This window comes from Betta splendens, chromosome 5 (genome assembly GCF_900634795.4).
Source record: "Betta splendens chromosome 5, fBetSpl5.4, whole genome shotgun sequence".
In the NCBI taxonomy this organism is placed as follows: Eukaryota; Metazoa; Chordata; class Actinopteri; order Anabantiformes; family Osphronemidae; genus Betta; species Betta splendens.
Genome location: NC_040885.2, coordinates 12,481,629 through 12,493,532, shown reverse-complemented (window position 1 = coordinate 12,493,532; position 11,904 = coordinate 12,481,629). Strand labels below are relative to the sequence as shown.

General features: G+C 40.6%; 3 protein-coding genes across 3 annotated transcripts; all 3 read right to left on the bottom strand.

The window, feature by feature from the left end:
* Positions 1-336: 336 nt before the first annotated feature.
* rbm5 (RNA binding motif protein 5) lies at positions 337-7,919 on the bottom strand. Its single transcript, XM_029151167.1, has 25 exons — positions 7,760-7,919; positions 7,513-7,561; positions 6,790-6,967; positions 6,551-6,709; positions 6,321-6,390; positions 5,834-5,907; positions 5,065-5,148; positions 4,736-4,796; positions 4,380-4,445; positions 4,107-4,267; positions 3,810-3,907; positions 3,514-3,601; positions 3,339-3,407; positions 3,171-3,237; positions 2,959-3,059; positions 2,727-2,871; positions 2,510-2,601; positions 2,244-2,417; positions 2,026-2,166; positions 1,835-1,921; positions 1,508-1,693; positions 1,341-1,415; positions 1,142-1,242; positions 931-1,060; positions 337-854 (listed from the first exon to the last, which is right to left on the bottom strand). The coding sequence occupies exons 2-25, from the start codon at positions 7,527-7,529 to the stop codon at positions 729-731; spliced, it is 2,550 nt and encodes an 849-aa protein (XP_029007000.1). The 5' UTR covers positions 7,530-7,561; positions 7,760-7,919; the 3' UTR covers positions 337-728.
* An 841-nt stretch (positions 7,920-8,760) lies between these two features.
* brk1 (BRICK1 subunit of SCAR/WAVE actin nucleating complex) lies at positions 8,761-10,062 on the bottom strand. Its single transcript, XM_029151757.3, has 3 exons — positions 9,876-10,062; positions 9,333-9,415; positions 8,761-9,234 (listed from the first exon to the last, which is right to left on the bottom strand). The coding sequence occupies exons 1-3, from the start codon at positions 9,991-9,993 to the stop codon at positions 9,208-9,210; spliced, it is 228 nt and encodes a 75-aa protein (XP_029007590.1). The 5' UTR covers positions 9,994-10,062; the 3' UTR covers positions 8,761-9,207.
* A 262-nt stretch (positions 10,063-10,324) lies between these two features.
* Positions 10,325-11,656, bottom strand: LOC114856089 (glutathione peroxidase 1-like). The gene is made up of 2 exons (XM_029151756.3): positions 11,369-11,656; positions 10,325-10,975 (listed from the first exon to the last, which is right to left on the bottom strand). Exons 1-2 carry the CDS (start codon positions 11,591-11,593, stop codon positions 10,625-10,627), a joined length of 576 nt encoding a protein of 191 aa, XP_029007589.1. The 5' UTR covers positions 11,594-11,656; the 3' UTR covers positions 10,325-10,624.
* Positions 11,657-11,904: the final 248 nt, after the last annotated feature.

The window sequence follows — 11,904 nt, the reverse complement described above, 5'->3', positions numbered from 1 at the left end:
GTTCTATTTTAATGGCCTAACAGTCCTTGTCAGTGGGTGAAGTTGTGCTGGAAATCTCTGCTGTGTTTGGACACATGAGCTCAGCAGCTCATGTAAATATCATCTAGTGGCAGCATCGCCTCACTACAACACATACAGAACAGGGCTCTGAACGGCAACTAATTCTTTGGCAGGTTACTGAAACGGTACAGACATTAGATGTGAATGTGTGCCATAACTAAAGACAAATTGAATTACATGCATGGCCTCCTGACAGGCAGATGTCCTACGTTTAATAGGAACGGTTCTAATCAATGTTATAGAAAAGTATATTCAAACTCATAACAGGAAGACCAGTGACCATCACTCACACTGTTTATTTTCTGTACAAACAAGAGCTTGTATAAACTGTACAACCTTCAACATACTGAAAGAAAAATGCCATAAAGAGAAGAAATAGAAAAGAAATATGTAAACTAGGGAGGACAGCTTACTGTGCATATGTACATTCATAAATTATACAAGTCATTTTAATATACCTACGTTACAGGTTATTTGTATTTTCCGACTTATTGAAAGAGGTATATTCATTTCAGATCTTACATGAGAGAAAACCAATAAAGGAGAACCATCTGTTACTTCCCAGTCAGGTCCACGTCGGTGCTCATGCAGCCTCAAAGGACTTCCACCTCTAAAAGATGCAAAGCACCTGCAGACCAAGATGATCACTCACTTGAGGTTGAGGCAACCTATTCTATTTCAGTGAAGCGGGCAAACATAGCTTTTCGGACTGCGTCTTTGTAAGTGTCTGAGGCAGAGAGGGTGTAGTTGGTGCCTTTAGTGCCAAGTCCAGCTCCTTTTGTTCTTAACTGTGCCTGATAAACAAAAAACACAAAATTAGGAACTTCATAACAACTACTTTGCAGAAGCAGCTTGTTTAATTGCAAATACCTCAATTGGTGCAGTGATGCCCTGCTGGTGACGGCCTAGTCCTTTCCCCTCCTTCCAGCCCATGGCTTGTAGCATTTTGTTCCCAATATTGTCACTGTTCAGACCATCTTTGGTGGGTTGTTCATAGTTACTGTCCAGCAAAGGAGAAAAAAACATTACTACCAAAGTGGAGAAACACATTATTATAGTATTTGGAGACATGGCTGCTTACATGACTGGTGTTGGCTGGCTGTATTTCTTCTTTTTTGGTGCAGGTGGTTCAGGGATGCCATATTTTTCTCTCCTCTCAGCTGCTCTGTCTCTGTATTTCAACTATTCAGAAGAAAATGGATATTTTACCAGACAGTTACATTAATAATGGAAACCCAAGGTTCACTGGTTTTGCAGAATGACTGTATATTGAGCCAAACCTCTGTCTCCTTTCTCTCCAGCTCTTCTAGTTCAGCTTCGCTCATTTTGGATCTGCGAAGAACCTCTAGGTTTTTCTAAAAATAAACACGGACAAGAAAAATATATTGAATAACTGTTGAACTTTTTTGTTTTTAATTTTCAAACTGAAGGCAACGTGTGATGTTACCTTGTGAAGGTCAGAGAGTTGCTGATGTCGAATCAAGCTTTCTTTGTTGGGGAACTGTCTCCTGCAGAGCAGGCAGGCGAGCTTATTCCAGTCAGTCAGTTTGTCCTGTCCTCCTTCACCACCATCAGGCTCTGCTCCCGCTTCCTCAGGGTCACTGTCTCCACTGTAGGCTGCCACAAGGCCACACTAACCACGAAACATAAACAAAGCCTTGTAAATATTGTTATAACGTAACCGGCACCAAGACACGGTGTGCAAATATTTAAATTGCAATATTTTCTTAAACGTCACAAAAGGAAAAGTCAAGCCAGCCGAAAAAACCCTCACCTTTGAAGCGTTGACAGCGTTGAGTGCTGGCTCCTCTTCATGAACCCTTGACAACTCTGGTATGAGTCTATCTAGAGTTCCCGCTTGCTAGCAAAATAAATAAAAGGCATCAATCAAATAGATCTGCTCAGGACTAAAGTTTACACATGCAGTGTAGAAACATGTTCACTTTTTCAATCCCACTAACTTACCTTCTTTTCAAACAGTGTGAAGCCAGCATCAGCAGCCGCTGCTTCCTTCCTCTCTTCTTGACTAATAGGCTGAAAGCTGCTTTTGAAGTTCTCTTTCTGCTTATTGAGACTTTTAGCCCAACGTTCCATGTCTTTAGCAATCTGGAAAGGACCAATCAGAGTTAAGTTCAAATTACAAAATAGAAACTTATGCTTATTTAGAACATTTAACACAATACCTGCTGGGCTGTTTTGCTTTTGGGCTTTTCCTTTTTTTCTTTGCCTTCTTTCGGTTCTTTACTGCCTGCTGCTGTTTCATTTTGTGAAGCATTTGTGTCAGCTGGGGCTGGTACATATGTCTGTTTCTCACAGTCCCAGTAAAGGTACTGCTGGGTCTGAGAGTTGTAGTAATACTGGAAGGAGACGGAGACCAATGTACATTATAAAACCAGCACATCTTGTAACAACATGCCAGTGACTTCTGAAAGGTGACTGAACCACTTACATGTGTATTCGGGTCATAGTAGAGCCCAGTTTGAGGATCATAATAATAGCCAGATGACTCATCGTACTGATAGGTTGATGTATCAGGTACAGCTGTCAATATTAAATATACATCATAAAATCAGTAAATAAAGTACATGATATTGGTTTCAAAAGAATATCTTCTTGCTCAACACACTAGGTCAAAAGCTGATTTTAGGGATCTTGTGTGTTCATACCAGTCTTGACGTCAGTTGCTTCTCCTGAGACCGTTACAGTACTGGCAGCAGTAACAGTGGCAGCAGCAACTGTGGCAACAGGCACAGTTGCTGGTTCGAGGCCCGAAGTGGGCTTTGCCTCCAGTTGCTGAACAAGTGGCACAGCCTGCAATGAACGCAGCTTTTATTTAGCTGCTTTACACTTCGCATGACAATCAAGGGACTATTGCGCAAGTACAGATAATCAAAATACCTGAACAGCAGCCTGAGCAATTATGTGAGGCTGGTAGACTTGGGCACCCTGTGAGATTACAACTCCAGCTGCAGTAGGAACAATCTTGACACCGGGGGCAGCTAAAATTGGAAAAGCAAAGCTCTGACCATTTTCAAAACTTTACTACTATTCTAAATTCTAGTTTTATTTCAGCAAATGTCTTTGTTACTTCATGTTCAAGCATCTTATACCTCCTAAAATCCCATTTCCCTGAGAAAGGCTGGCTCCTGGTGCTTGTGGGAAGAATGTCGGGTAATCCTATCAAGAGAAAAAAAGCAGCTAAATAAACTAGAACACTACTAATACATATGGGACCAGTAAAGAACTGTACATGTTAGCCATTTTGTATTTCTACTGACCTGTGACATTGGATGATATCCTTCTTGCAGGTAGCTGTATTCAGATAAACCATCAGAGTTCTGCTGTGGCTGTTAACATCAAACATGCAAAATGATCCAGCGTCAATGATATTGATAGTGGAAAATGGAGCGAATACACGATGAATAACAACAGGTTGAGAGATGACAGGACTACCTGACTTGAGGACCACTGGGCTGCAGCAATGGCTGTGCTGGCCACAGAGAAGGCACTGACACGGTTCCCGTCTGGTAGCACAAGGTCCCTAAAAACGAGGACATAAACAATATTGCAAAATGTTATTCACACTTTATTAGAGCGGCTGAACCTCCCTTGGCCCTAAATGCACATCTGAAGCTTTAATGGACGAAAAATACATTTAATTGTCCCTTAGGTTAAAAGACAGCACATATCTTAAAGTACTGCAACAAACACGTTTAGATGAATGAACAGTGTACTGCAGATAAACTTACTTTCTAGCACTCTTGGCATAATCAACACCAATTGTTTTTCCATCTAGTTTCAAAGGAGGCTGCAGTCCTTGTAAGATGGTTAGTAGCTGAGAGGCCTCCTGTGGAAAGGCACAACATCCAGACAATATTAAGATAAAGCCAGTGCAATTCTTCTTTATATGTTTACAGCCTTTTCCAACACCTACCTAAAACTTTTGGACAGTACTGTAGGTTATAAATGATGCCTCTTAGTGAGAATTAACCATTACCACTCAGAAATCTAGAGAGAAATCTAGAGATAATTAAAGTATACTTTACCAGAGGAGAGGACAGCTGCACAAAGGCAAAGCCTCTGTTCTGGCCCGTCTGCTTGTCCTTGATGAGGCGAATGTTGTTAGGTGAAAGGTTAGCATATGGTGCCAGGGCTGTCATGATGGCTTCCACAGTGGTAAGTGGAGCAATATTTCTCAGGATAATTGCTGTAAACAACAAAAGAATAGATTTATACACTTTGAAGCGAAAAATATGTCTATAAAGTGTCAAAGACATTGTGGCAACGTGGGATGTTATAAAGACCCAAAAAACACTTACTGTCACCATAGAAATCTCCACTGGGTTGACTTTCAGAGACGCCTGGATTATGGCTGGTTTCACCTTCTGTTGAGAGAAAGAAATAGAAGTTAGAGAAGAACTAAACACAGGTGATCAGTTTGAAATACCTGCACTAAAATGAAACCCATTCCAATAGCAGTCGCTCTCTCATGGACATCAGATATATGGTTTTGTTTTCACTTTCCATTAATTGTAGGTAGGAAGGAAAGAACAAAATGCACTTTTTCTATTTTCAAATTCAACAATATTCACTATGCCTCTACAGCTTTATGTTGTATCCCAGCACTGCTCCAGGTGTCCGCTACCAGTGGCCTCTTGTTGATGTAACTACTTACCAGTTTTGGCTGCTCCACACCTGAAGCACTTCAGCCTCCTCCGGAAATTGTACAGGCCACACTGCAAGTAACCGTTCACATTTTTTATTATACACCTGCTAATTCCCTGACCAGTGCTGCCTTAGTGACAGGCAGACAATCTGTATTTGTGCTGCATACCATACCTACTTCAGAAACAACCTAACCTGTACCACTCGAACAAATGTATTAAAGAAAAAAAAAAAAGAGCTCCAAGACCGCAACAATTATAATTAAGAACCTAATGTGTGCAGTGTTCTGTACCAACATTGGTTAAAAGCATAAAACCAAAACAATCAATCATAACTTACAGTGTTGCATAACCAGTCTTCAAACTTGTTTCTGGGATGACTGTAGTGCATGTCCACATTTTTGCCTTGTATGAGCAGACGTTTCTGAAAGAGGGAAACAAAAATCAATAATATATTCATGGCAAGTGTCAAACTCAATAGAGCAAGCAGTTTTGGAAGGGAGAGAAGGGGGAGAGGGACCCCCAACAGATAGCCTTTGTGTTAAAGACAGGCACATGATGCAAATGTGAGCATGATGTATGAAGGGCTCTAAAAGGTGTTTGGGACCCGTGTGCCCAGGCTGAGCTGGAGCAGAGTGTACAATGTGACCCTAGCAGACATTTGTCACTGATTAAGAAAATAAAAAAAAACATGTATGGCTTTCCCACAAGTTTCAGTGTGAAGAAGAAGAAAATCCTTATCTACTGGAAAAAGACATCAGGTGACATTTTGCCCTGAAGAAAAAAGGATAATTCCTCTGTCAGCAAGATAATGTGTTACTGACTCAACTGCAGAGTCCTTTAGTAGACACGAGCCAAATCTGCAGATTTGATGCTATTCCTTAGCTAAACCAAAATAAAAAAAAAAAAGGAATTATGTTTAGGATCCTAAATACCACTCCTCTAAATCGTCTCGCTAATAAACACCTTTTTACTTTTACATATAACCCATGGGTTTTTTCACCTCTCTTTATGGTTTCCACACTATTTTTAAATGCATATTGGTTGCCTTTTGGAATAAATTTCCAGATCCCCAAGATTAAAACTAGACTTGGCGATTGTGAAGCAACCTGATTGGTCTCCATCCATCGGGAAGCATCTTGCAAGTGATAAAAGTCCACGAAGGCGAAACCACGGCTTATACCTAGAGACAGCATTCAAATATAGACGGGAGGCGTGTTAGTTAAGAGTCCATGGGCATATTATTCAAACTCTTCCACAAACTGCTTCATGACCCAGGCCCTGGTTGGTACAATGGGCCGCTCCTTAGGGGTTTTACCATAGCAAAAGAAATCCAGCTCATCGCTACGGTTTGAAATCACACTCAACGTGTGTTTGCCAATCTGTTTTTTTTTTTTCCAAACCTGGTAATGCTTTCAAACTTACCTTTAGAAGTATCCACAATGGCCTAAATTGTTTAAAAAGTTTAAATAAACATTTCAAAACACTTATTATAATTCTCTCCTAGCTGCTATGGGAAAATGGGTCTGAATGGAAGCAGATTGGCCCTATGGTCAGATCGAGGGGAGGTTCGGGTCCACTACACATTGGCCTCACCTGTTTTCTTTTTCATCAGCCTGACATCCACTGGCTGTGGTCCCTCCAGTTGATCTATGGAAAAACGGACCTAAAAAACAAAAACGCATAAATAGAACGTTTACTTTTTTTTCCCACCTTCACCTGGCCTTTCCAAAAAGCTTAAACTTATTAGAAAGCAGTGCACACATATAATCCCAAAACATGCATAAAGAAGATAGCATATCTGTAGAACAAAATTGTCTACTTACATCATCCTCTGTGACATGGGGAGGCAGGCCCCAGAGCATGATAGTCTTGCTCTTCTTCTCCTCCCCAGGCTCCCTTCTATAGTCTTGCTCTGGGTAGTCACCATCAGACTGATAACCGTCTTCTGATCGATCACTGTTGCGTCTTTTCCTCTCTCGTGGCTTTAAAACATATTGAATCTGAACGTCACACACCAATGTATGAAACACATGTACAGCAAAGTTAATATCAATGCAACTACCTCAGGACTGTCTCTTGATCCCCGGCGTTCTCCTTCATAACGGTCGCCACGTCTCTCCTCCCCCCAGCGGCGCATGTTGTGGTCACGCTCTTGGTCCCTCTCTCGTCTATCGCGCCAATCTGACTCATCACGAGACTGGTCAGACCCGTATCTACCACTACGCTCGGTCCGACCAATTCTGTTTGAAGAAACGTCGAAAGGAAAAGTAAAGCACCTGTAGAGCTGCAGGATTACATAACGTGTGTGTAACATTAGTTGAACACTTACATAACACAATATTAAAGACTTTGGAAAAAAAGACTGTAATAACAATCCAGTTAAATAATGCTGTGACAGTGTATAAACCATTACAACCCATTTATATTGTGTTTGACAAAAAAAATAAATCCATGACAACTTAGAAAAGATTTTAACATTTCCCAACTGCTCATGTGGACGGAAAAAAACTAAACGACTTCAAGTTTAAATTTTGACATTAAAACCTTTACTTATATATTAAACCATCTTTACTGTATTTCAAACGGCCTTTTTAGTTCTGATTTCCAAAATGCCGCGTCTTCATCGTTACGTAATTGTCTTCATTATGATACAAAAATAGCCAAACGTTTCCCCCTTTACAAATTCCTAAATACTGATGTGAAAATGCGACAATGTCCTGTCACTCCAAACAAGTGTGGACCGAAGGAGCAGTAAAACTCCTCATCAGCTTTGCGTTTTGCTCACCTTTTGTCTGCTCCCATGGTCGCCACGGTTTCTGCAAGTTACAAGACCTCTAGAAAGCAAACACACAGAGTCGTCTTCACGAATCGGCAGCTTCACAATCATTCACAGGTTTCACAGTCATAGCTCCGTACTGTGGAATCTTCTAGAGCGCAGCTTCAACTGTAACATGGACGCTGAATAACGTTAGCAAAAATGCACAGGAGCGACCCGCATTAAGAGCTACATGATGTTGCAAAGACCAACTCACCAGAAGAGTCTGATAATAGTGTTACCGCTCAGTACCGCTTTTCTAAAAGGCTTTTAGAAAAATTGAGATCAATAAATTCATCTCACGTCCACGGACTTTAGAACATTACGGTGGCACCTTCTTTATCCCAAGATGCATTGCTGTATCACGCAGTGCATTGTGGGTAACGGAAGCTTTTTGCCCTGATTTAACGGGACAGGTAGCAAACAATGTTCTGCTCATTGCCTATGTGGTTATTTGTACTCGATCACAGGTGGCCACGTAGATTGTTGAGTTCAATTCAAGTGGACGAATGCCACCCGGATAAATACAGGCGCAGACAAGCAGAGGCTACTGTTGCCTGACAGTCTAAAATCAGGGATACTTAACAAGTTCCTTGTCCGCCATGTTACTGGGTAGACAGTTGCTGTATACTTAGTGTATGTGTAAAGGTTTTTGATACTTTAAGTATATATTTTTTGAAATTTAATTCTCACTGCTATAAGACTTTGTGAAGATAGCAATTATGATTTGATACAGTTTACTCTGTGTGATTAAAACGTTATTTTACTAAGAAAATAAATAAATAAAAACATTGCATTGTTTACTGGTAACATTAAATGTCCTTTTGCGCTTAGCTGATCATTTTCACTTAATTAGTCAGTAATTGGCAGGTTCTTCAGAAATAATATCTCCTGAAACCTTTTAAACCCAATAATGTAGTATAGTGTAATATACATTGTAGTAACATGCATAAATGAATAATTTTATCATTTGATGTCTAGATGGTAACTGTATTAAGTCAAACTGTTGAGGCTATTGCACATGAACACACGTATAAGCATTGCTCTAATCAAGTCTTTATCGGTTACTTTAAGCAAAGAGCACTGCATATTTTAATCACAATGAGGGGTCAGAAGTTGTTTGCATAATCTTGTTTTAAACACAACATGGTGGGTGTGTGTGTAATAAAATGATGCTGAACCTTACTAAAACAAGCTGAAACATGAAAACATAAAAAACATCGTTTACCATTTATTACAGCATTTCAATTCTGAAACATCACTAAACAATTCACTGTACAGGCATGTCCTCAATAAAGATGAATACAGATTTGTTCAACATGGCACACAAGAAAGTCACCTTTTCATCAATCTCTGAAGTAGTCATGTAATTGTACACAGCACAGATGGGCAAATAGCTGAGTTTGCTGATACCAGATTCATAATAATTGTGGAGCTTATGTGTACTTTGATGCCAGAATCACTGACACCCACGGCTGCCCATAGCTTTTTTTTTACAAATGTATCATGAGAGAAAACAACACATAATTCAGCCATATAATATAAAAATGGTCCACATGGTTCCAAAAAACTAGCGTTGTTTTCTTCTCAGTTATTACAAAAAAATCAAGGTGGGGGAGGGATGGTTAAGTAGGTCTTGGACGCCTTGAATTTCCATGACGAAGACTAAGTCAGCGTCTCTCCTTTCGTCACCTGTAACGATATAATTCGTGCAGAGGTTATATTATTGTGGGACATGCATATGCAAAGACAGAATAGGTTGTAAAAAGCTGAATTGAATCCATACTTACTCTTGCCTCGATATATTCAATCCTCCTTTCCAGCGCTGTCAGCTTCTCATTGAGAGTAGCCAAACGGGAACGACATGACATATCTGTAAATAATACATAGCATTTAGTGTAAGCAAGTGCACCAGTAAGCTGCGTTACCGATTTCTGCCTGGTGTGTTTTATTTTATTGCGCTTTGAGCCTGAACGTCAATGTTGATCAGAAGAACATCTGTTCAGATCTGTTGTGTTGCAGCTGATGCTAATACGACCGGGCTAGCATTAGCGCAGAACTCGTATTCAGAAGCATTTTAATTCGGTACTTGACACCTGATATGAATCTAACATCACTAACACTCCAGACAAAGGGGGCGGCAGCGCTAAACAACGCTGCCTTTGCACCTTCTGGTTTGACATATTTGAAGGCAAAGCTAAATGCTAACTGGGAGTGGCCATGGAGAACATCAACACCGATGCTAACGCTAGCCCCTGTATGACATATAGCTCGACTGGCTAACATTCACACAAGCTGAGGCCTAACATGTAAAATGGACTTGGAAATCTTACCGAATGAGTTAAGAAAGTCGGCGATCTTTTTAATGCTGCTTGTAATCACTTCGATGTACTCTCTGTTCGCCCAGTCTTGGTGAATCTCTCTTTGCACTGGATCTTCCTGGCCGGCCATGTTGAACAAGTAGCACCTCGGCGTAGTGATCAGTCAGGGATTGGCCCTGCGCGTGCATCCAGGAAGAGAAGCGCACGCGGGCCACATATCAGTGCCCCGCAGTCACATCCAAGTCAGATGTGGGCAACTAAGTGAAAATATTCGTTATACGACCCAACTTCATGTTGTCTGGTAACAGTGACATTCAGAGAAAGGTTGGCAAAATAATTGACTCATAAATAGTAGGTCTTCATCTGTTGCATAGCAACGCTATTTGATTGCAGTATTGTGCTCTAATAAACAAACCAAATACATGAAGTAAAATACATAGTTTACAAATTACAACAACATCTTATATGACATAACGTTTTTATTCCAAATAAAGACGTGACATGAATTGGGTTCAACTGTGGTTGAGTCTGTGTTTACATATTTATCAGACATTCCATTCCCAAACAGGCTTCAAGGAGCGTCTTCATTTAGTAAACAGCTTCAACAACCATAGTTCACCACAGGGGATGTGTCAATATTATGCTGCATTACTGTGAAAGTGGAAAACATGATAAAACACCCAAACCAGATGTGCGACTACTGATTAATCTGATGGGCCAGTCTGCTCATCACTGATATACTTTTCAGCCATCCACACACTTTACTGAGCTCCTTTGAGTAGCTCTTGAATATCTGCCTCCAGGTCAATAGTGAGGAAATTTCTGCTGTAGCGCTTGTAGGGCTCCCCACTGGGACTGACCAGGAACTTCTCAAAGTTCCAGGAGATGTCGTTCCTACAGACTGGACTCCAAATAATGAACTTTGGATCGGTCATGAGGGCCACGCCGTCATCACTGGGATACGGAAGGCTTCCCTTCAGAAAGACAAACAAGGGGTGGGCGTCCTTTCCATTCACATCCACCTTCTCTAGGAGCTGGAACCTTGGTTCGAACCCATTCCCTGGACGCACGTATTTCAGAGATCTTAGGATTTCCTCATTCTTGGCATTTTCCTGATATAATAAATTCAGAACAAATCATGTATTTAAACATTACGTAATTAAAAAAAAAAGTAACTGTAATGAGGCAAAATATTTTTTTCGTTTTTGAAACTCACAATCTGTCACAACAACAGTTTCTGATGGAAATATTCAGCTCTCTATATTTATGTAACCAATAAGTCTGGCCATTCGGCACATTTATATTTTCTCAATTGTCTTTATACATTTTAATGTAGTGATGCAGCTTTTTAATAAAAATATTGATTCAAAAGTTACTGTATGACACTAATAAGAAGTACATGGTCTGTTCGCCTTTTCCCTGTCATCATTATCTTAATACAGCAGCATATGGTCTCAAGGGACACCAGAGTAAGTCGGGCGTTTCTGAGTTCACACATGGCTTACCTGGTGTCCAAACTGATTGCAGGGTACACCCAGAATAACGAGTCCCCTGTCGGAGTAGCGGGAGTGCAGCTCGTTCATCTGAGTATAATCCCTGGTTGTTGTTCCTCAGAGAGACGCCACGTTCTCAATGAGAACCACTTTGCCCTTCAGTGTGGAGAAACTGAAGGTTTCTCCGGACAGCAGTTTGGCTGTCAGCTGGTAAAACCCATCCACGTATCCAGCCATTCTCCTCAACACTGACTTTTGAGGGAGAAAGTTTACTTTATTCTACCCAGAAAGGTCCACAGACACAAGTTTTAAGCGCGTCCGTCATCAGAGGGCGGGGCTTAAAGGTGACGCTGATGATGTAAAATACCACCTGTATTGTTATAAAGTATTGAAAACAATACACAAATACACAAACTCATCTATTATGTTTAGAATTACCTAGACATTAACATATGATTGTGTGTGTGTGTGTGTGTGTGTGTGTGTGTGTGTGTGTGTATTGTAACTGAAAAGAAGATAAACGAAGGAGAAGTGACGCCATTGCTTGT